Source organism: Neolamprologus multifasciatus, chromosome 1 (assembly GCF_963576455.1).
Source record: "Neolamprologus multifasciatus chromosome 1, fNeoMul1.2, whole genome shotgun sequence".
In the NCBI taxonomy this organism is placed as follows: Eukaryota; Metazoa; Chordata; class Actinopteri; order Cichliformes; family Cichlidae; genus Neolamprologus; species Neolamprologus multifasciatus.
In genome coordinates, this window is record NC_140439.1 from 4440624 (window position 1) to 4466529 (window position 25906).

General features: G+C 39.4%; 1 protein-coding gene and 1 long non-coding RNA gene across 5 annotated transcripts in view; one reads left to right on the plus strand and one right to left on the minus strand.

Annotated features, from left to right (window-relative positions):
• Positions 1-25906, plus strand: part of LOC146525160 (multiple epidermal growth factor-like domains protein 11) — a 289529-nt gene that overhangs the window by 60068 nt on the left and 203555 nt on the right. For 3 of the 4 annotated variants that reach the window (XM_085154203.1, XM_085154371.1, XM_085154443.1), the window contains exons 2-5: positions 4728-4820; positions 10551-10694; positions 11460-11561; positions 24780-24880. In XM_085154203.1, the coding sequence (XP_085010329.1) occupies positions 10579-10694; positions 11460-11561; positions 24780-24880 (319 nt within the window). In that variant the 5' untranslated portion in view covers positions 4728-4820; positions 10551-10578. Of the gene's footprint in view, positions 1-4727; positions 4821-10545; positions 10695-11459; positions 11562-24779; positions 24881-25906 lie in introns of all 4 variants that reach the window. The other variant, XM_085154285.1, reaches the window with a different exon arrangement.
• Positions 15363-16906, minus strand: LOC146525162 (uncharacterized). The gene is made up of 2 exons (XR_014873544.1): positions 16661-16906; positions 15363-16382 (listed from the first exon to the last, which is right to left on the minus strand). It is a non-coding gene; the product is annotated as an uncharacterized LOC146525162 (long non-coding RNA).

Consider the following 25906-nt stretch of genomic DNA (forward strand, 5'->3'; position numbering starts at 1 on the left):
GATATATATCACGATATATTCTTTTCTTCTGTATAACATATTTTCCACACTATAAGGCGCACTTAAAATCCTTTAATTTTCTCAAAAATCGAGAGTTGTGCTTACTGACCTCAAACCGATTTGGGCGTGCAGAAATTTGTTAAAAAAATGTTTTTAGGGACAAATGCAATCGCATAGCAGGATGCTATACACGGGTCAAACTTCAGTCAGGAGAACTGAGATTATTCATCCACAATACGAGGTTAGTTGTTAATATGTTGCAACAACATGGGAACAGAGCAGCTGCGAGAGAATTCAACATTAATGAATCGATGTTACAGAAGTGGAGGAAGTGCAGTTTTTGGCTTTCCCCATATTTCAAAAGTATGACTGTCGCCCGCCATAATTTGCAGATGATAATGGTTGTAGCCACTGCGATGCTTTCGACCAAAACAGGCGCAGCTTGATGACATCATCAACATGTGCTATCGCGATAGAGCAATATAGTCAAAATCTCTATCGTTGGCCAAATTTATATCGTTTATATCGCCCACCCCTAATTGAGAGTAACATCCTCCTCTCTGCCCCTTAATGCTCTCTGGTCGCTATGGTTACGCGTAAATATTTCTTTCAAAATAAGACGCACAACTACAACACGGGAAAAGACCCTGAAAACCAGTTAATGATAAAAACCCTGAAACCATAGATTTCACACCCGAGCCTCAACTCTCACGGCCCAGAACCAAACGACTCACGGTCCGGTACCGATGCATCATGGGAAGCCCCCGGCAGCCTAAGCTTATTGGAGCATAACTAATCACCTGATCAAAATCCCAAGTCCACAACTGGAAGGTGGTTCCACAGAAGAGGCGTCTGAAGGTTCTGCCTCCCATTCTACTTTTGAATAGCAGAGGAACCACAAGCATCCAGTAGAGATGGCACGATACCACTTTTTTATGTCCGATACCGATACCGATATCATGAATTTGGATATCTGCCGATACCGATATGAATCCGATATAGTGTGTTTTTTAATCAATAAAACGTTTTTTTAATATCTTGCTGCTTTTTGTATAAGTTTATACTCAAGTTTAAATAAATAACAACACTAAAGCTATTCTGTTATACCTGTATGTAAAAAAATACACTGCACCCAAAATATTTCATAGTTCACCAAAACTGATCAATCTAATAAACGTAAACCTACTCCATCCTCCCTATTCTGGTATTTTAAAGAGTACTTAGCAGAAATGTTAAACAAACTAACTAATAGGGTTGCAAACTCCCAGCAAAAAAAGGGAACCCCCCCTACCTCATGATGCTTAATCAACGTAATCAACTTTAATTTGATGCGGGGAGGAAAATGCACAGAAATAATTAATTTTTCAAGAATAATTAAATAGTTTCAACATCTTTCTTCTACAGAACTGCAGACTGCACAGATGGTTCCCAAAGGAAAAAGTACTACAGCTTACTAGGGTATATTAGACTTAACAGTTACTATATACAGTAATGGACTTCTATATATATTTTACATCACATTAAAACTTTGGGTGTAAGATTCAGATAGTTATTTATTAAAAGCTCGACATTTTAAATGAGAATAAGAAAGAAAAGTATGTCTTTGTGCCCCCTTTTCCCTGTTACTGCCCTATCGGCCCCCCTGGCTAAACTTTGCTAGATCCGCCCCTGCACAGTTACGTCAGCTGTAGAAAAAGATCCTGGTGTAGAAATAATATTAAATAAATTCTAACAACAGCTGATCAAGCTTAAACGTGCTGCTGTTGTTCAGCCGCTGGTTTCCTCTTTCTGGTGAGAAGTGGGACAAAAACTAAGAAGAGAGACGATCAGCTGATCATTGATCAGTTTCATGATTGAAGTAGCAGCAGGAGAGAGAGAGAGAGAGAGAGAGAGGCAGTCGCTCCATATATCGGTTGTTAAGCTTAACGTGGGAATGCTTTACAAACATTCAGAGATGAACTTACACACTTGCTTTACTTCTCTCTGGGAAAACTTCCTCGGAGATGAAATGCTGGTTTGGTAGCAAGGCTACAAATACACACAGCCGCTCTATCACGTGACCACACTGCTGCTACGTGCTACGGTTATGAGCCGGGTTACACCGTGTAGCAGGTTTTGTGAGGAGCTTTTTTGATATTTAACGGATCGGATTACATTTTTTATTTCTCGCCGATATCCGATCCAGGAATTTGGGTCAGTATTGGACCGATACCGATACGTAATATCGGATCGGTCCATCTCAAGTATCCAGCAGCTTCTGAGTGAATTGTGGTATCATGGTGATATGGTACTATAAGACCTTTAAAATAAGACGGAGCCTGATTATTTAAGCCCTTGTATGTGAGATGAAGGATTTTAAATGGAATTGAATGTAACAGTGAAACCAAGTGGGGAGAAATATGCTCTCTTTCTCTTGCATATCATGTTTTCTGTCTTATTACTTTAGACTCGTGATTTTTGGATTGGGGTACCAGGGGGCATCAAATCATTTGTTCATCATTGTTAACCTTCCCTTTCACATAATAATACTCTTATGCACAGTGCTTTGCTTTGGATGGTTCAGCCTGGGTATTTAAACTCATCTACCTTCATGTTCTCTACGCCTTGCACACTTTCTGCTCCTCACATTTTCAAAACAGGCTTGTTCCTTTTGTTGTTGTTGTTTTTCCATCACTGTGTGCCTTTAAACATCAAACCAATTCCAGCCTAAATGGAGGGAACATGATGCATATAAGACAATCCTACTGGCTATCCATCATCAAGGCGCATCACATACAAAGGGATGAAAAACACAATTATTAGACTCCTCTTTGACCTCATCTACCAACCTGTCCACCATCACTACACCATCTACCATCACAGACGTCCTGTAGATGCACAAAGACATTGTCTTGAACACTACTTTTTCTTCTCACACACTTTGAGTACCAGTATCATGATGTGTGTGTGTGTGTGTATGTGTGCGTATATCATATTAAAGTAACAAGAATCTGTCAATGGCTATTACAATGTCATCAATGCACTAGTATTAGCTCATCTAGAGTACTGCTCAATCATTTGGTCAGCAGCTAATAAGACAGATCTGAACAGTTAGTCCAAAATAGGGAGGCCAGATTTGTGTTAAGGTGTTCATATTATACAGATATTGATAAAATGCACGATAAACTTTCTTGGCTTTCTGTACAAGCTAAATTACACTATAGCTTACTTGTATTTTTAAAGAAAGCAACACTGGTAAACACACCACACTTTTTTTATGCTCAGTTGAAGCATCCAGATGAAATACATAATCATGCTACACGATTCTCAACTAACCACAATTTAGTAACTCTTTGAGTTAAAAGTAACTTTTGGAAAAACTCGTATTTAAAGCATCTTTTCAGTGGAATAAATTGCCTTATGCAATTAGAGAATTGGCTTCTATTCATAATTTTAAAAATCACCTAAAAGCCTATTTAGGCAGTTTTTAATTTATTTGTAAATATTGTAAGAGGGTAATGTCACCTGTAATGGAAATTGTGTATTTTGTTTGAGTGTTTTTTTATAATTTTTAATATTTACATGCTTATATTTTCAGAATTGTAAAACCTTATTGTGGATGTAAGAGCCACATTATGTGGATATTTTGCATCCAATTCATTGTGTAACATTTTATTCGGTGGTATTTGATGATTTGGGCTCCAGGAAGACTAGCAACCGCTGTTGTGGAAGCTAATGGGGTTCCTTATAAATAAACAAATAAACAAACAATGTTGTTACATAGCAACGAGTATCGATGCCCCGGCTAGCGTCTCAGTTTTCTGATAGTTCAGTGGAGTCCTAGTTGTACAAATATTAGGTCGTTTAAAAAGTCCAAAAAGGTTGTATATTTACTGCAGATGAAATTCAGTTTATAATTTAGGGTTCTGTCTAGTTCCTGGTCGACTATTTCACAGTTTCAATCTAGTACTTTAAGAGAAACAGAAATTATTAGACACTATTGTGTTATTCTATTAAATGAACACTATAGGCAGGGCTGATAACGTTTTCCATCTACCTCTAGCATTAGCATTATTGTTTTGTTATTAGCCACTAGCTGCTATCTTATTCATGGCATGGAGTCGATCCTGTTCTGCACACCCATTCATTTTGTTTTAAGACTCCTCGCTGTACCTTTGGCTGAAGACAAATCTATACAAATCTTGCTGGATGTGTGGAGAATGAATTCGGTGCTGATCAGACACCTACACACTTACATGACGGTGCTTTATGAGGGATAAGAATCTACTGAAAGTGTGTCAAACTATCCCATAGCTCTGTATATCCACACGCCGCCTTACTGCAGACACACATCCTAATTCACATTACTGTAGTTCTTTGGTTCTGATGTTTTTAATGTTTATAACTGATAAAATATGACAGAGCTCAGGTAAAACTATTGCTGACTGAATGTTGGAGGGTTTTGACTTATCTTACAGTTTAATCCTAAGGAATATCAGATGGAAGCTCGAATGTATCTGCTGAAATTGAATTAATTAGAGGAAGTGAGTTCTCTGCAGTTTTGGTGTCCTTAGGTGTATTTGACTACAAGGTGATGATTAAGACGTTGTTGGATAAAACTAAAGTGTGAGAGACGAAGCAAACAAGGACATACATCTTCTGTTCTTGTTTTCCTAGAAGGAAATGAATGAAATCTTCTTCATTTATTTAATAAATATTTGTTTTTTTATGTCTTTGTCTTAAAACAGGCATTCTGAGGTCCATCCTCCATCCTCCAATAGTGGGTCATTTGTTCCTGTTTGACAGCATTTCACCATCCATCACACCCAACCTTGTTCAAGGTAAGCAGCACCATAGGTACCACTTCATATTCTGATATTTGTAATAATCTAATGAGGCAATACTTTAAAATTCAACCCTTGTGATGCTATTTTTTGTTTAGCTTCGGGTATATATTAAAATAAAAATACTTAAACAGTGTGTTATGCTTTCAGAGTTAGAGGTCATGCTCTGTATATTGATTGGTCTGGGTCATGTTTACCTTTGCCACATATACGCATTAGCATTATGGGATAGGATAAAATACCAGTATGGAAATATACTGTATTGGTTCCTGTATCAATACTTTATTGATCGACTGCTTTAGGACTCCTTGTGCTTGCCCTAATGTAAAGTGAAAGGAAGCACACTATATTGGTAAAGAAAATGAGTACAAAATATTATCAAGATTATGAAGATTTTTCAGTACTTTTTATATTTGAGGACAAACATCCATCCCTTTTTCTGCCTCTTATCCGGGTTCGGGTCGCGGGAGTAGCAGCCTGAGCAGAGAAGGCCAAACTCCTCAGCGCATCGCTAAGAGAGGCCAGCCACCCTCTGCTCTGCTGCCTGGTCTTTACTCTGGATAATCACGTTTTGTCGGGGGGTAAAATCCAATTTCAGTTACACCCTCAAGTCTTTTTGAGTATGATGCTACAAGCTTGACATCCCTTTTTTGGGCAGTTTCTCCTGTTCTCCTTTATGGATCCTCTTAAGCTCTTTAATTTTGGATGGGGAGCACACAGCTATTTTCGTATCTCTTCAGAGATGTTCAATCAGGTTCAAGTCTGGGCTCTGGCTCGCCCACTCGAGGATATTCACAGAGTGGTCCTGAGGGCACTCCTTTGTTATCTCGGCTGTGTGCTTAGGGCAGAAATGGTTTCAGCATCGTTCCGCAGATCTGTGTCCTGAAACATTCATGTACTGGAGGTCTACATAGAGTCTACATAGAGTCTACATAGGTCTATATAGAAAGATGACTTTCCGAATCATGTCCAACCAACTGGATTTGTCACAGGCAAACATCTGACAGGTGATCAGTAGAGGTGGGAATCACCATACATCCCACGATACGATATTATCACAATACTTAACGCACGATACAATACTATTGCAATTTTTTAAAATATTTTGCGATATTCAGATTCTATACATAAAGGTAAACTTTATCAATATTCATTTTATCTCATATCAAAGTCTCACACTCAGTCTTTCTCTCATTTCAGTTTGATTGTTGACAAACTGAACGGTTTGTATTACAGTCTAGTCCAACTTAACTGAATCAACCATCTGGTACAATTATAGCTATTCTGAACTATGCAGTTTATGAAAACTATGCAGCCCCTTCAGCAACTGAAGAATTTGAAAGTAAATTAAAACAAAATATAATTTTACATTAAATAAAAAAGTTTTAAACTTAATTAAAATAAAACATGTCTTAAATTAAAATAAGTAAACTGTCATGTTTATTGCTGCCAAAAACAAGTTAAACACATTTGGACAGTGAAGGAATGTCAGGATTCTTGCTCAGAAAAAGGATCAACATGCTCTGAAGTCAGAGCACAAAAACCTTTTTGTAACAAAATATCGATTTCTGCTGTCCCTGTATCGATACATTATTAGCAAACAAAATATCACCATACTACACAGTATCCATTTTCCCCCCACCCCTAGTGATCAGTGGAAACAGGATGGACCTGAGCTCAATTTTGAGTGTCATGGCAAAGGCTGGAAACACTTATGTACGTGTTATATTTGTTATATTTATATTCGTTATATTTGCTTTGTTTGCCTTCTCTCACCCCAACCGGTCGCAGCAGATGGCCCCGCCCCTCTCTGAGCCGGGTTCTGCCGGAGATTTCTTCCTGTTAAAAGGGAGTTTTTCCTTCCCACTGTCGCCAAAGTGCTGCTCATAGGGGGTCATATGATTGTTGGGTTTTTCTCTGTATCTATGAAGCGCCTTGAGGCGACATTTGTTGTGATTTGGCGCTATATAAATGAAATTGAATTGAATTGAATTTTATTATTTGCTTCGAGCCCTGTGTACAGGAGCTGCATGCTAAAAGATCTTTTGTTAAAAGGGTTGGCGTAATAAGCAAATGCTTCAGCCAATACCTTTTGATTAGCCTTGTCTCATGCTTTCTTGCTTTGTGGTAAATCTTTGTTCTGTCTTCACTGAGATATTTGAATGCTAATCAATAAACATATCAATCAATATTTTTGTTTTTATTTTTAATACGTTTGCAACAATTTTAAGCAATTAGAAAAAAAACTTATGGAGTTTTGTGTGAAATGAATTGATTCCATTTGGAATGAGGAGTAACAAAATGTAACCAGTGGGTTTATGTGTTTTTCTGTAATGTTACCAGCAGAATGATGGAGGGATTATAAAGCACAGAAGGGAATAAACTGGGTGAGCATGAGAGTCACTTCTACTGAACAGGTGTCTGTGTTCTCCGTTTTAGAAAAGAAAACAGCACCAGGGAAGAAAACCGAGTTGCCTTGTCTTTTAATCACTGGTAGCTTTGTTGTTTCATCCATTTTTAAGTTTGTATGTTTTTCCTGTTATTCCACTTGACCAATTTGTCCCATCTCGGATGTGAGTGATGCAGCTGTGGACATTAAATTAATGTCATCACTGTCCATTCATTATTCACTGTTTCGGTGTAGTCACAGCTGTCTGCGACGATGTCCACACAGCAGACAGCTGTAAAAAACACAAACTTGCTCGTCTGACTTCTCAGCATCTTCTCATGGCACGGCTCATATCACACTAATGGGAACGCTCCAGCAGTTCTCCACAAACGAACATTCAATTGTCATTCTTTTACATGACAGGGCGGCTGGGAGAAATTGGTTTGCAACACCTCCGTCACTCATTTATCCATTCATCATCACCGTGATTTTCCCGGGCTGTCAGTGTGTGCGCCTCTGAAAAGGCCTGATGTCATGAGGAAAGGGTCTGCTGTTGGATTTTATGTCACTATCATCCCACAGCTGCCATCAACAATGCTCCCTGAAAACATTAATTGTGCAAACACCCAGAGGATGTCGGCTCCTGGGTGGAGACGTTCATCCTCTCAGGCTGATGAGAATTTAGACTGACAGGAAAACTCGTGGTAATCATTGTGCTGGATATTCTTTTTTTGCATTGAATTGTACCATTGCACAACAAAGGTGATACATCTAGCGGTGAGAAATTACACCAAATTACTGTTAGTGTAATTTATGGGCACTGAAATCCTGCAATTTTTGCATTTTTAAGGAATAATTGACAGTTTCCTTCATGGTTGTAGTGACAGACACACAACCCTACAATGAGTTGTTGCGTTTCCTCAATGGCATTCTCAGCACTGCAAGCTTGCTCTACTATTTAATTTTGCACAGTACAGGAGATTTCTGCATTTCTACGCTCGTTTCTTTTGATATGTATTCATCTGTCTTTGTTGTGCTGTACAGAAAATTACAGTGGATCGCCCCAAACACAACTTCAGCTACCTCGTGAATTGGTTGTTATATCGTTCTCATCTTAAGAAATGTTAGTATTTACTCCTCGTTGTGCTTTTCTTGTTTCTTTTTGTGACTTTACCCACTGAATCTGACATCGAGTTCTGGCATGTGTCAGTTTTTCACAAATATTTATCGTAATTACACTTTACACGAGTTTGAACACACTTCTTAAGTAATCATATGTTGAACAGTTGCAAAGTCTGTTTTAATGCAAAGCCTTTTTGTTTAGAGGGAAGAGTGAATGGTAGATGTTCACTTTCATACATAAAGACAAGAAGTCGTGGTGTTTTTAGAGCAAATACAAAGCATGGTTGCTCATGCAAAATCAGCCACTGGAGTGTCTTTGAAGTTTTTCATGAATCTCTTTGTTAAAGTTGAGTTGAATGATACAAATCCAACTTCTCACAAGAAGATGAGTTTTTCAAAAAGCGAATGGATGCTTTATGATGCATGTCAATTGGCACTAAATGGGTCGATCTGCATCCTTATTTACACTGTTTATTAGGGGTGCAACAATACACAAAATTCACGGTTCGATACTTTGGTGTCACGGTTCGATATTTTTTCGATACAAAAAAAATGTTCATGCCTTTTTAATTTGTCATTTATTAAAATTATAAATATATATTTTAACTCAAAAGTACAGTTTTTAAATTTAATGTTGCTGAAACAACAAAGTAATAAAAAATAAATCTATCTGATGGAGAAATCACTCATCTTTGGAAAAGAGAGTTTATTACAGAGAAATGTCTCTTTCCAAAATAAAAGCTCTACTATACGCTTCTTCTGGGCTATATTCTCAGCAGCATATTAAACATATCAGGCCCCCATAAGGAGAATCATGTGCTAACGGCTGTCTAAATGACTCGGGTAAAGTTTGTAGCATGCGTGCTTGTTGTTTTTGTCTGCTTCCACAGTAAATGTGCAGTCATATTCGTTGTGTTCCCACTAGTGCTGTCAGCGTTAATCTCGTTGAAATGACGTTAACGCCACAACACGGCAAATCTCCGTTAACGAGATACCGCGGATCGCCCCGTGCGTGGGGCTGGACAGCCAACACGTTAACAAGCTAACTGCGCTAACACACTAGTTCCCACCAATGTAATTGAGCATTGCTGGCACATCCAACATACTGTTTTACTTTAGTCCATGACGTGCTTACCTTCAGGGTCATACGTCACATGAAAACCAAAATAGTTCCAAACGCCAGATCTGAATGAGGGTGGGGGAGGTTCAATTTGCCATGTTGCAAGGAGCTTAGCTTCTGTCTTGCTAGCTTGCCCTGCGCTCAGTGAATCTGCGTTCGACTACTCCACCTAGGCTGCACTGTCGAGCGCAGATCCACTGAGCGCTCAACACAGACAGCACCGTCAGAAGATATATTGATAAAATAAATTTTGCATTGTTCGATACATATGCGTAACGAACTGAAAGCACTGTATCGAACGGTTCAATATCAATACGAGTATCGTTGCACCCCTACTGTTTATGTAATCATATGTGAAAACGCTGACACACAGTAACACAGTAACCTTTCTTTATGTGTCTGTCTTCTCCTTCTCATGCTTAAAGTGAAATTACAAGTCAAACACTCAAAAGACACCAGTATATCTTACCTATTATATCCAATATTAGGGTTTGAGAAAGCATTTTTTTTTTGATTGATTTATAGATGTTACTGTTGGGCTTTATGGGCTTCCTACAGGAATCCCTGCTGCTCGTTGAATAGGAGGGTTATCTTTCCTGTACCCCAGAAAACCTGTTCTTATTCTGCTCAATATGCTACTTACTGTTCATTTGAACATGTTTTTCTGCCATTGCTATAACAAGCCAGCCCAGCTGAGACGAGCCGATTTTATCCCCAATTCAATCTCCAAAGACTCAGAACAAGCAGAGCAAAAATCATTACGAGGCTGGTTTTGTGTAACCCTGTACGTGGTGGAGGGAAACTCTCAGAACTCCACCATTATTCTCCTTAAATATTAAAATTCACTTTGTGTGTCACAAGCTATTGCTTCTGTAAGTTACACAGTTACAGTGACTGTAGATTATATACACTTGTCGGTTATGTTAAAAAATGTTAATCTTGGTGGTGTTCAATAACTGTTGGTCTCAAAATATCCTTTGAAATCCAGTGCAGAAGAGATAAAAAGCAGCATAGACGTGTTAAAAGCTATCAAAACATGAAGTATAAACGGTGAACTCGTGTTCCTCACTGTTTTCGTTTCCTTCCCTGAGGACAGAAGGAGGAACCGAGGGAGGAGGAGGACGATGGGTACCGATGGAGTTTCTCCCCAAGCTCTGCTGTGGCTCAGCCTGAGCGGTTTGAGCTCCCTGGTGTCACCACTAAACCCCGATGATCCCAATGTGTGCAGCCACTGGGAGAGGTACGTTCCCCCAGTTGAGTCTCTTCAATATACAAAATGATATTTAACAAAAGAAATACTGCAGTGAACTAATGGACTGCCGCCACAAATCAACGCTGAGCGTTTGCCAATAATCAAATGCAAAAGGGAAAAGGTTTACTCGTGGGGACATATCGAGGCTGTAAATTCAGAGAGATGGTAATGTGACTGCTTGAGTGGTCCCAGCACTCAGCAGTATGTTGGGTGAAAGCACAATGCCGTTTCTGATGAGAGCTACGGAAAGTGCAGGTGCTGTGATCGATAATGTCTCTGTGTAATCAGTAGGAATTGTGCAAATGGATATTACTGCTGATGATTATTACAGCTTTGACTTCTCGCTAAAGGTTAGACTCAGTTCAGTAACCTTTGTTCAACACAATGAAAACACACAGTGAGCTCGCTGACAGCCACGCAGGGTAAGGAAGATGAGTTGATAACAACCTGAGCGGTTGTGAACTTTAAGGAAAGTAAATGTTTTTCCCCAGATGACTCAATGGCTATTAAAAAATTTTCATATTTAAAAATTAGATTTATTCTAACTGTTGTATTTATAATGAGATCATTGCTTTTGGATATTATTGACTAGTTGAGGAAAGAAAAAGTTGGACTTACATTTATGTTATATTTGATGTTTGCAGTTACTACAAAAACGTATTTTAATATATTACATTTAATATTCGATAATGACAAAAGTTTATCCAGAATTAGAAATTCATCCTGTCAGGCTGTTTTTTCCTGTTCCTCCAGTTATGCAGTGACGGTGCAGGAGTCTTATGCCCATCCGTTTGACCAGGTTTACTACACCCGATGCACCGACATCCTCAACTGGTTCAAATGCACGAGACACAGGTATGCACGAAGCAACTCTCTTTGTTTGCAGTGTTTTACTGTTTTAATTCCTTTAACATTTAATATTTTAGGGATTTTAAAAGAAGCTTTTTAATCTGCTAATTTTGTTCTGCCTAAAAAATACAAAGAATTGTTTCACTGTAAGACTACAAATGTGAAAGTAAAAATACTAGAACTGAAAGCTACAGCTAAATAACCTTCCTCATTGATAAATAAATATGATCAATGACTTAAAGGTATAATATCTACATTTTTCCAGTGGACAAATGAACATATTTTGTCAGTTATCCGAAATGTTTCATTCAGTGTAGCTGTTTGTTTCAATGACATTTAGATTATAATGCTGAGCAATGTTTAACAATCTTAAAAATAACTTTTAATCAGATTCTTTTGATCAGGAATAACAATGCTGGACTAAACTAAACTAAACTCATCGTATTAGCTGTAGCTGATGTTAACTACATAAGTCAAAGCTCAGGTTTCTGATATCACTAACAAATTGCATTATGGGACAATTGTCTGAGTTGTAAACACGGACTATACGGAGACAGATGTTGCTTCTGGGTTAAAAACTTAGGTAGTAATTGTCTACCAGTTGCTACCATACTGGTAAGTAATAATAGTAACACATTCAACTGTTTTATTTACATTCAACAGGATTTATGCTACACACCTTAGATGTGACAGTTATCTTTGCTGTAGCAACACGACAGCACAGTCAGAATCAAAGAGACTTTATATGTTTTTTAAAAAAAGGGTTTAAACTGACAGAGTGACACAATCAGCTACAGAGTAACATTTCAGTGAGATATCACCTCTGTCAGTGCGCCCCAGGGCAGCTGTGGCTACAACGTAGCTGCCATTGCCAGTGTGTGAATGTGTGAATGACTGAATGTAGTGTAAAGCGCTTTGGGGTCCTTAGTAAAGCGCTATACAAATGCAGACCATTTACCATTTATCAACTTGTTTTTAAACAGTGCATCTTGGATCTGGAGAATTTTCACTTGTTCCATTGGCAGATTTTTCACTTATTTCAAGCAAAAATATTTGGTATTATGTGAAAAATCTGCCAAGTGTGGTCACCATAAACCGTGAGATCAGTATCTCCTAAAAATAAAGTGAACGTAGTTTGGCTCGTGTGGATTTAAATGACACTCCTCGTTTGCTTTAGATTCAACAGCCACTACAGCTGGAAACAACTTAAATAGAAAATATGATATTGTCATGAACTGGCTGTGTGGAGGCAGATCAGGACCCAAACGCAAAACTCACGGAGACAAAAAGCTGAACTCAAAATCACTGCTTTATTGCAGGCTTCACAAAGAAACAGAACTAAGCTGGGAATGCTAACTGAGGACCGAGGGACCACAGAAAGACACACAGGTTCAGGGAGGAGACGTTGACGACGCGACACTGAACTGAGGGAGACATGCACATAAATACACAGAGGGTTAACGAGGGAAGTGGGAGCACACAGGGAACACAACTGACACAGATAATCGTAACGAGACACAGCAGGAGTAAATGCAACACTGACGGGAGACTGTCAAAGTAAAACAGGAAGTACACAGAGGTTCAGACAGGAGGAGAGAGAGCATGGACATAACGGGCTGGGGAAAACATTAAATGAAACACAAGGAGGGGAAACGAGGGCTCACAGATACACAGAGGGGCACACAGGGGGTAATCAAATAAGGAACATCTTTAACAGAACCTAGGAACCACGGCATAAGGAACAAAATACAAAAATACAAGAAAACTAAGAATGCTGGGCCAACATGGCCCAGGACCATGACAGATATTTATGATATTTGAAATAAAATACAGCAATACTGCATTACTTAAACGTCACATGTACATTTCTAACAGCTGCAATCACATTTTAAGTCATTTGTCAATACCTCATTACTTTATGGCTTTATGTATAAAACGCATTTTAGATATAAGTAGATATCACATCTACTTATATATAATACTAACTATAATAGTCTATAACAGGCTACTGAAGTATAATTTTAAATGTTTTTTCTGCTAACTATTGCTAAATAAAAGACCGTCACTGAAGTGCTGACATGTTTGCTTTCAGGACTCTTTAAACTGATCTTGATCTCAGTGAGACTTCAGTATAAAATAAAACTTCCAAAGCAAGATGTTTGTTTTTAACACAGCTGTGATCACATCTTCTGAGTTCCTTTTTCTGTATCTCAGAAAAAGTATGTAAAAGTATGCAGTGTTGGGAAGGTTACTTTTGAAATGTATTCCACTACAGATTACAGATTACATGACCCAAATGTAGTTTGCAACGTATACCGTTAAATTACTCAATGAGAGTAACGTATTCTGAATACTTTGGATTACTTAATATATTGTCATGCTTTTTACAACTGTACTATTGCTGTGATTTATTACTATTACTGAAGGGTACTCGCCACCGAGCTAACATTGTTAGCTGGCGTTAGCTGAGGTTAGCTCATACATGATTATTTGCAGCTAGCAGGTTGTTAATGCTATCCATCAAGTCTACAGTGTATGAACTAACCAGTGTTGGGCAAGTTACTTTGAACAAGTAATTAATTATAGTTACTAGTTACTTCTTCAAAAAATTAACTGAGTTAGTAACTGAGTTACAAGATTCTAAAAGTAATTAATTACTTGAAAAGTAACTATTGTTTTACTTTAAAAAACGTTTAACCCTCTGAGGTCCAGGGTATAATTGGCCCTTTTTGACTACTTTTAATTTCCCCTCTAAATGTTACTTTGCCTTGTATCATCCTTTCCAGCACGACTTTTGTTGTGATTTGGCGCTATATAAATAAATTGAATTGAACTGAATTTACATTCTCGATGTGAATTTACAGTCATGTTTTCATTTTGACAGACTGTTTTAACACAATTTATCTAAAATCAGACAAAAAACATAAAATCCAAGTAACAAAAGTGATATTTTTTACTGTAACATCCACAAACATGTTTAATGAATCATATTTCATAACTTTAAATGCAAATATAAATTGTCAATTTTAAAATCATATGCACAAGTTTTGCAAACAAACTTATTTGCAGCCATTTACCTTTTACCGTTTTTTAATAACCATTTCAAACTATTTACAGAACAATCAGCTGTTCTTCAATAAGATGCCACACAAATTATTTGTGCCACTCCAAAAAAATAATTTCTGTCCACTATAAAGGAGAACATCACAGCCTGATACCTGCAGGTCTGACAGCAGCAGGTGTATCACTCCTCCTGTTTTCATTCAGCAGTGTTAGGAAATCAGTTTCACCCCGGTTCTTTTTATTCCTCGAAGCATCCAGAGACGGCACCGGACTCAGTAGTCATTTCACAAAACATTTATTCATCTTCATTAAAGCATCTTCTAGAAGGGGAGATGTGCCAGGCCGGTGTCCCTCTGCAGATCTTCCACCTCTTTGTTAGTTACAGTCAGCTTTATAGAAGCGACCCCATCATAAAACCCCCCTGATGTGCTGCAAACTCTGTGTGTCTGTGTGTGTATGCACGAGCACGTGAGTGCCTGTGTGTGCGCGTACCCGTGTGTCTATGTGAGTGTACGTGAGTGAGTGTGCATGTAGGTCTGGGGGTGTCGTAACAGTTAAAGCACTGTGTGTGTGTCTCTGTGTACGTGACTTCCTGGGGGTCATAAAAGTAACCTCCTCACCCAAGCTAAACCAAATTCCTCTACACAACATAGGAAACAGAGTTAACATGTTACAAACACTGAGACCCCCACTCTGCATTTACTGTTGTTTTACATTTACAGATCAGGTGCAGAGTCTCCTGCAAACCTGCTTCTAAGTTATAACAATTATGAACTTTTATTAAAGGTACAAGCATCAGCATCAGCAATCTCCAACTGTAGCTTCCTGTCTCCTTTTATGACACCAGACCCCCAGTGTCCATAAATTCCTTTCTCTCTAGACACTTACACACTCTCAGGCTACAGCTAAGCCAAACTGAAACACAGACACATCCTTTCCTATTTATCTGATGTACTGCTGGACCCTCTCATCTAAGCAAATTTAACACATTCTAATTATTATTTTCATGTATTCACAGCAGTCGCCTCATTGGTCTGACCCACAACACAAAACTATCCACAACACTACACACTAACTACACAAGACAACTCATTAACTACACACTCCAAACACGCTAAACGTCACAAATCGCTCTCTCTCTTTCTCGCCGTCACTCCTAAAACTTCCTCCTCTTCCTAAACAACCAAATGTCATATTGCCATATCATTTTTTGATTGGTCGACATTTTTCCACCAAAACGAAAGGGCTGTTTTTTGTTTTGTTTTTTTATCTTTTGCTCATAAGCAGAGAGGTCTCGCTGCGCTGTCCTTAGACGTTAAACGTGGCGAAACTATTGAGGAAAAACACGCATATATATCGTTTATCATGACTCTGATTTCACGTGGCCTATCAGCACAATTTAAAAACTGGTATAAATCACCTTGTTGCTTTGTCATCTTAAAGTGGTCGTGTGATTGGCTTACCACGACTACTTTATTCAGTCAAACAGCAGCACTCATGCGATTGTTTTGCCCCCTTAGCTCCAGGAGTTGTGTCAAAAAGTGATCGTCTGCCAGAAAGTGATCGCCTCCCACGGGAGCGTGCAGCTGCTTAAAACTGTAGCGCTGTACTGTTCTCTCTATGTGTTAAACTCCCTGAGTGTGAACATAGATAAACAGCCAGCCAAACTCCTTTTCAAGAGCCAGGAAGGTGAGCGTACTTGCTCCTTTAATGACTCCAAACATAGCAATCATCTTGCACTGACATCATTGAACTGGAGTGAAACTAGAAAAACACATAATACAAAACTCTTAATCGATTGTCATATAATCAGCAGGTAAATATATTCTGGCACTTACACAGGAGACTATGAAATAAGTATACTGTAGATATGCAAACTGATATTACTACAAAGAAAAACAAGCAGGTAGTGGGTGAGCGTATACTTGTATCATTAGCTCAGAAGCTACACCCTATAACTTCACTTCAAAGAAAGTACAAAATAATGTCTCAAAACACCCTATTATTAATTGCTTAACATACAAAGAACTGACAGAACTTACGACTATTGCTTTCTGAAGGACTCCTTTGAAGGATTGCTTTGGATTCCACATGAATGATTACAAAGGTGTAGCCATGCTTTTCCCACTGTTCTCTGCATTTCTTGCTTCCTGTCTATGCACATGTCAAAATAAAAGCCTTCCTGTCTATCCAGATGTCAAAATAAAAGATTCACAATTTTCCAATGTATAACAATAGAAACACTTTACACTTATTTGTGTCATTAGCATATGAACATATTGAAAACAGAACAAGCGCCCAGATTACTTACAGCTACTTCCATGCAACTGATATAAGATGCAGTAAGCTGCAGCTTCAACCGTCTGTTTATTGAAAAATAGTAACGCGACCGCACCGCATTTTCTTGTTAACAGTAACAGCGCTGTGGGACTTCCGGTTTATGTGACTATGGCGTAGGTCGCACCGAGCGCAGCTCCTGCAGAGTCTAGTTATTATCTAGCATTTCCAGGCACATTTTGACAGGGTTTTTTTTGTATAGTTCCGAGACAAGACTGTTTTTCCTTTTTGTGTTTAGAATGTCGCGTAAGGTTAATAAGAGCGCAAGCACCTCTCAGCCGAACTTGCGGCCTGCTGCTAACACTACATCCCCGCCTCGTGGTAAAACTTCGCCACTGCCTGGGTCGCCCGACACGCCGCTCGTCGATACGGAAAAGTTCACGAAGGCTGAACTCCTCTCTGAACTTCGTGAAGAAATTTCAGCACTGTTTAAAAAGGAACTGACGGCAGCGTTTGCGGAGAATCTCACGTCTATCAGGTCCGACATACAGCAACTAAAAACGGACCTTTCCTCAGATATAACTACCATGCGGCAGGAAGTCGCTGGCCTCAGAAGCACAGTTACGGAGATGGAACAGTCTCTCTCCACATGCACGGATGATATTGTTCACCTCCAAGCCAAAGTGGATGCGATGTCAAAGGAGTTTGCCAAATTGGAGAATAAATGCGAGGATTTGGAGTCCAGGTCTCGCTGCAATAATATCCGCATTGTTGGTGTGCCAGAGGAGAACGTCCTGTCTGCTACAGATGTGTCCGTGCTGTTGATGGAGGCATTTCAGCTTGGGAAGGAGCCGCTTGTAGACAGAGCCCACCTAACTTTGGCCCCCAAACCTAACACCGGTGAACGTCCCCGCGCTATGGTTGTGAAGCTGCACTATTACGCGGACTGCGCTAGGATTCTCCAGAAGGCCAGGGAGCTGCAGAGGGTACAGATAAATAATATGACCATTTCTGTGTTCCCTGACCACACCGCTAAGACAGCGCGGGCCCGTGCGGCTTTCAATGAGGTCCGTCGCCAGCTTCGCGGCATCCAGGGAGTCCGATTTGGGATCCTCTATCCGGCAAGGCTACGGATCACTTATCAAGGAGTGCAGCGCGACTTCGTCTCGCCAGATGAGGCCAAGGAATATATTAAGAGTATAACCACGCGATAAAAATATAGCGGGACAATGTTTGTTTGTTTGATATAGCGAATGATGCTAATTCAAACATCATTGTGGTAAGCTAAGTTTGTTACTCTGCCAAACACTTGTTTTGTTTTACCTGTCTAATAGTAAAATATAATTGTGTTGTTTTTATTTTTATTTGTGCCTTTTAATCTATTGAGAAATGACTCTGTTGGAGCTTTGGTTTGATACGGTTCGTTTCGTAGTCGGGAGCGTTTTTGTTCAGATTGCTCCGGGTGGGAGCGTGCACTGCCGTCTCCATCGTTTGGGGATGGGGGCTTTTGCTGTGCAGGGGGGAGGCGGGAGGGTGTGTTTGACGTATTATTATTATTTTTATTCTGAAGCTGTATTTCTGTTGTTGTGGGTTTGCTTTGTGTGTTTGTGTGAGTGTGTTTTTCCCACTTGTTCTTTTTTGGGGGGTGAAGAAATAAGTATTTTCTCTTTTATCTTTCTGCAATGATCAGCACTTCAGGTCAGTCCTTAGGCAATAGTGGTATTAGATTTTTAACTTGGAATGTCAAAGGTATGAATAGCCCAGTTAAACGATCTAAAATATTCTCACATCTTAAACGTTTAAAGAGTGATGTAATGTTTTTGCAAGATACCCATTTGCAAAATAGGGATCATCTTAGGCTCAGGTGCCCATGGGTGGGACATACTTTCCATTCAATGTTTAATTCAAAAGCCAGGGGGGTGGCGATCTTAATAAACAGAAGGGTACAGTTTACAGCCTCTGAGATTAAAGCTGACAAAAACGGGAGATATTTGGTTGTTGTAGGCACCATGTACAATGTACCCGTCCTCTTAGTTAATGTGTATGCACCGAATTTTGATAATCCAGGTTTTACAGATGCACTTTTGAGTAGTCTCCCTTCCCTTGATACTCATCTTTTGATACTGGGTGGTGACTTAAACTGTGTTATTGATCCTGCCTTAGATCGCTTGAATCCTCGAATCCTCGGACCCTGACCCAATCCTCTATGTCCAAGTCTATTTCAGAGTTTATGTTTCAGAATGGTTTTGTAGATCCCTGGAGGTTTTCTAACCCTACTACCAGAGCGTACTCTTTCTTTTCTCAGGTACATCAGTCCTTTTCGCGGATTGATTATTTTTTTGTTGACGGTTCCCTTATTCCAAAAGTACTGTCATCTTCATATCATCCAATTGTCATTTCCGATCACGCACCACTTAGCGTTGACATCAAGCTCATAGCCCAGTCCCCTTTTTCCTCACCCTGGAGATTTAACTCTTTGTTGCTTTCGGATGAGGGATTTGTTACCTTTATCAAATCCGCAATTGATGAATTTATGGTGTTTAACGACAGCGATACTGTTACAAGGTCATTGCTTTGGGAATCTCTTAAGGCATATGTGCGTGGGCAAATAATTTCTTTCTCTGCCCATTCCACTAAAAACCACAAAGCCAAACTTCAAACTTTGACTACACAAATTTGTGACATAGATAGACAGGTTGTTGCCAATCCCACTCCTGATTTGCATAAAAGACGACTTGACTTGCAGACCGAATTTGATTTACTTTCTACGGCAGATGCTGAACGTCTTTTACTTCGTGCGCGTGCGACTTATTATGAACATGGTGATAAGCCCAGAAGGCTTTTGGCCCATCAGTTAAAACGTCAGGCCTCTTCTCGATTAATTTCTCAAATTAAAGATGCAGCAGGCAACTTGGTCTCTGATCCAAAGGAAGTAAATGAGGTGTTTAAGAGGTATTATTCCTCCCTATATGAATCTGAATCTGCTGCTGACGCCTCTGAGGTGGATTCTTTTTTTAACGGTCTTACAATGCCCACTGTCGATCCTGTTATAGCTGAACAATTAGATGCCCCTTTTAGGTTGGATGAAATTGTGCATGCAATCAAGACCATGCACAATAGTAAGGCACCAGGACCTGATGGGTTTTCAGTTGAATTTTTAAAAACATTTATAGACAAGTTAGCCCCACTACTTCTTTCAGTGTATAATGAATCTTTTGAATGTGGTCTATTGCCCCCTACATTGTCTCAAGCACTAATTACTGTTCTCTTAAAGAAGGGTAAGGATCCTACGTCTTGCACCTCATATAGGCCTATCTCACTGCTGAATGTGGATGTTAAAGTCTTGGCAAAAATTTTAGCAATTCGCCTTGAAAAGGTTCTTCCTACTATTATTTCAGATGAACAGAATGGCTTTATTAAAGGCCGCCAGCTGTTCTTTAATGTCCGCACGCTTTTGAATGTCATTCTTTCCCAACACTCGGCCACTAATCCAGAAGTAGTTATCTCACTTGACGCTGAGAAAGCTTTCGATCGTGTGGAGTGGAGCTTTCTCTTTGCGGTCTTACAAAGATTTGGTTTCAAGGACAGATTCATTTCGTGGATTCGACTGTTGTACAAGGCACCCCAAGCCAGTGTCTATACAAATGGTGTTTGCTCTGGCTACTTCTCATTGTCACGCGGTACGAGACAGGGTTGCCCCCTGTCCCCCCTACTTTTTGCTATTGTAATTGAACCCCTATCTATAGCCTTGAAGGCCCTTCCTCATTTTCATGGTATTTCCCGGTCAGGCCTTGACGTAAAATTGTCTTTATATGCAGATGACCTGCTTCTTTATGTTTCTGATCCCTTATCTAGCATACCATCGATTGTGTCTCTATTAAACAAGTTCGGCTCTTTGTCAGGTTACAAAATAAATCTTCTTAAAAGTGAATGTTTCCCCATAAATTCTTTAAGTCTTACACTTAAGCAATCTGACATTCCTTTTAGACTTAGCCCTGCCGGCTTTAAATATTTGGGAGTTATCGTGACTCGTACTTTGTCTTCTCTATACTCTTCCAATTTCTCCCCTTTAATGACTCAAATTCAATCAGATTTTCAGAGATGGAAATTGCTACCTTTGTCCCTAATTGGTCGGATCAATGCTGTAAAGATGAACATTTTGCCTCGATTGTGATTTCTGTTTCAGAATATTCCTATATTTTTACCTAAAGCTTTTTTCAAAAAGTTAGACCAGCTAGTTACATCATTTTTGTGGGGAGGGAAACATCCCAGGGTGAGGAAATCATTATTACAGAGACTGACATTTGATGGTGGTCTTGCCTTGCCTAACTTTTTATTTTATTATTGGTCCTCTCATATTCACAAATTGACCCATTGGCTTGAATCCCAAGAACTGCTGTGGTGCAAACTGGAGCGCCTGTCGTGCACTTCCTCATCCTTAGAAGCTTTATTGTTCTCTCCACTACCACTTAAGCCTTCTCATTTCACCCAAAATCCCGTGGTACAGTCTAGTCTAAGGATCTGGTCACAATTCAGGAGTCATTTTAAGTACATCTCTGCATCAGTATGCATGCCCATCACACAGAACCATCTGTTTACTCCTGGCCTCATTGATGGTACCTATGTACAGTGGAAGCGTCATGGTATTAACACGTTTAAGGATCTCTATAAAGATGGCACTTTCTTAACTTTTTTAGACCTGTGTTCAGAAACAAATCTTCCGGCTGCCAATCTATTCCGTTATTTTCAGGCACGGCATTGTACTTCTGCTCTCTTCCCCTCCTACCCTCTTCTTCCAAATGTCCAACCGTGGGAGGAATTCTTATCCCTTAAACCCAATAAGAAGTCAATTATATCTTTAATATATAAATGACTTATGGATTTAAATGTCCATTCAGTTGCTAAAATTAGGGGGGCTTGGGAGCGGGAGTTAGGCATAATATTTTCGGATCAGCAATGGGAGAAAGCAGTATCCAATGTCCGTTATAGTACGTCCTGTGCCAGGTTACAACTTATCCAGTTCAAGGTGTTGTACAGGGTTTACTATTCAAAGTCTCGTCTGTCTGAGATTTACCCACAAGTAATGGATCAGTGTGAGAGATGTCATGCCACCCCATGTGACCTAGGCCATATGTTCTTTCTGTGCCCAAGACTCCATGGCTTCTGGAGTCAGTATTCAGTTATTCTTTCCAAGGCTCTTGGGACCCAAATCTGCATGGACCCTTTTCTAGCTGTTTTTGGGCTTCCAGTCAACACTGGTCTAACCGACCCTACACACTTCAAAATATTAGCCTTTACATCACTTTTGGCTAGACGTTGCATCTTACTCCTTTGGAAATCTTCAAAGCCACCTTCAGTTTCTTTTTGGTTTAGAGATGTGATGTCATTTCTTAAATTGCAAAAGATAGGCCTTGTAGCGAAAGGCAAATACAGAGAATTTTATCGTATCTGGGGCCCCTTCGTAAATTATTGCAAGTCATTAAACGCTCTACCAGCTGATTAATATCATATCCCCCCCCCCCCCCCTTTTTTTTTTTTTTTTTTTTTTTGTGTGTGTTTTGGGGTTTGTTGTTTGGGTTTCTTCTTAGGTTTTGTTTGTTTGTTTGTTTTAATTTTATTTAAGCGTGTGTGTGGGTGTGCCTGTGTGTGTGTGTATTATCGTATCTGTTCATGTAAGAAAAACTAAAAAATATGTGAGGGGAACAGATTGTATTGTCACTGTAAACTAATGTACACTTGTCTCTCAATAAAAATATGAAAAAAAAACAAAAAAACAGTAACAGCGTTGTAACGATAGCAACGATAATTACGATAGTAATTAGCCGTTACTTGTAACGCCGTTATTCCCATCACTGGAACTAACGTCAGTAACGATGTTACTTCAGTAATAGTAATACATCACACAGCGATAGTACATCGAAGATACTGAAGTGGCAAATAACCCAGGTTGCTACGACAACTAAAACAAGCTAGCTGCAGTAGGCTAACGTTAGTTTTTACTTCCAGATGTTTCTTTAGGTTGGAGTCTCTTGATGCTGAGAGCAGCTCGATTGCTGACAAACAGAGTTTGCAGTGCACGCTCAGTAAGAAATGCACTCCTGCCCGTGCACTGCTGGCCCTGTTGTGCTGTAGTGATGGGTCGTTCACGAACGAAATGGCTCTTAGAGCTGACTCTTTGACGTAAACGACGCGAGCCGGCTCCTTATCGCGAGCCGTCACGTGTTTTTTTTTTTTCTTTCTCTCACCCTCTCTATCGCACTTTTTTTCGCTTCACTCTGCACGCGAGCCTTGTGCTTTACGCTGAGCAGAGGGAGGAGGGGCGGTAGTTACACTCAGTAGCACAGGAACAGAGCGGGAGGGAGAGAGAAAGAGAGCCAGGGACAACAAGGTCACATTAGAAAGGTATAGTAATCATCCACAACTATTTTCAGTTGCAGATGATAAAGGATTCAGAAAGTTTATTCATGCAGGTCCATATGACAGAGAATGTGCATCTTCTTTTTGTTTTCACATTTTAATCTATATTTAATTGTGTTGTGGTTTGTAGTGTTTTGTGTTGTTTCACTTTAAATTGGTTTAAAAGGAAAAAGCTGAAAATTTAAATAGTTAAAAGTTGAAATGTGAATAGTTGATTTTTGTATTATATGATTTATTTATTACATTTTATGTGGAGTGAATAAATAAAAGTATATTTACGGTGGCCCCTACAGACAAAGCACGTACAAACTTCAAATCACGTAAAAACACGTACAAAAGACAACAGAAGTGCTCCAGGATGCTAGGGGGCAGTGTTGAGCTTTTGTTACCTAGTGGCTACACAAGCCAGCAAGTACCAACGACCGGATTTGGTGTGTGGTAGTAACAGGTAAATGAACATTTGTTTAAATTATTTGAATATATATGAGTGCTTGTGTATAAATACACAAACAATACACACATGCTTTCAATTGTGTAATTTAAGTGATCTAGTAGCTCTGCTTTGGAAGTTCAGTTCATGCTAGAAATGTGCTTTGGAGTTTGTACGTGTTTTGTCTCTAGGGGCCACCACATATATTTATATATAAACATATCTAAATAAAACCACTTTTTTTACATTAGTAATTCCTTTTGTGCATAATTTTATATTATTGTTAATAATAAATTAATCAAAGCAACAAAACAACCTGAAGAGCCGGATCTTTTTAGTGAACCGAACCGAAAGAGCCGGATCTCTAAAAAGAGCCGGAAATCCCATCACTATTGTGCTGGCTCCGGGTCTATTGTGTAACTGACGCCACCAACATTAACAGGAAGCTTGCATTAGAGCCTCTTATTTTGTGTTTTGTTTGGGTTTACGGCAACGCGTGAAATTACCAAAATTAGACAGAGGATAGCCTAACATAGGAAACGGACAGGAACACCTTGTAATCCACTTATTTCAACAAAGTAACTGTATTCTAATGATCACCCTTTTAAACGGTAACTGTAACACAATACAGTTACTCATATTATTGTAAATACGTAACGTCGGTACATGTATTCTGTTGCTCCCCAACAATCAGCTTTGATGAGCACATCAAGCTTTGTAGCCACTAGTTCAGTTTATCTAAGAGCTGATTCATTTATCTTAAACTGAAATAGAAAACATCCTTGTCCTTGAACGAGTGGAGAAACTCCGCTAAACATTTAAGTGCTGCTCATCCTTTATAAGTGCAGTGACTGCTGTGTTCTTAAGCGACCTTTGAGTGACAATGCTGAGTGATGACATGTTCAAAGGCTTGCTGTGGGATGTTCTGGTGAAATCACTTTCTGTTGTTGTGAAAATAATTCATTGCAAGCTTACATTTTTTGCGCCACACATCTTTTAACATTAATACCTTTACTGTGTTTATGTCACTTACACAGGATCAGCTACAAGACCGCCTACAGGAGAGGTGTAAGGACCATGTACAGACGGCGCTCTCAGTGTTGTCCAGGCTTCTATGAAAGTGGAGAACTGTGTGTTCGTAAGTCCTGCAGATTCCTTAACACCATTTTAGACTTTGTGTCTTTTCTACAACCGGAGTAAATCACTTGACCTCAAACGGATTCAATTCAGTTTTATTTTTACAATCAAATCACAACAGATGGTTCAAAGTGCTTTAGATTGTAAGGTAAAGGTCCTACAATCATACATAAAAGACCCAAGAAGAAAACTCAACATATGATATGACCCCCTATGAGCAAGCGCTTAGGTGACAGTGGGAAGGAAGAACTCCGTTTTAACTATTCTCTCTCTTTCAGTAACCTGAACACTGATGAACTTTTTTCTCACCAAATAAATGTCACTGTTGGACTTGTTTAGACTGATTTTGTTCTCCTGGTTTGATCCCCAGCTCCCCTGTACATCTGAGAGTGTTTTCCCACCTGTAGTTTGTTTAATCCTGCCTGAATCAGTTAATGAGTTTGTAAACTCATTACTACAAACCACATGTTCAGTCTGCTCACTGGGCAGATGTGCCTGGGGTGGGAGCAACAAAAGTAAATAGAGGAAGAAGTTGGTGAGTTCTTAACGATTGGAGAACACGGCGAATGTACGTTCATTAGACGGCTGCTTCATACAGTCCTTTGCACATCTACAGCACCTATCCACATCGAGAATGTAAAGCATGCGTGACTATGAGGCATTTTTTAGCTCAAACTTGTAATGCAGACCTGTCAGTTGGTGAAGATCAAGGTTGGGTTACGTTCACACTGTCCAGATAAAACTGGAGCTACACAAATGAATCAAACCAAGGGTGAAAATGACCCACTTTGATATAAACAGACAAAATACTCCAGGTCTGTAAACAACCTAGCTCACAAGTAGGGATGGGTATCGAAACCCGGTTCTTGTTGAGAACCGGTTCCCACTCTTTCAATTCCTTGGAATTGTTTGCCATTTTTGCAAACGATTCCCTTATCGGTTCCAGTCGCCCCGAATGACGTCACATCGTTGCGGAGCGTCATTTACCTGGCAGGAAACACGGCGCCTAAGCGGCTCAAACACTAAA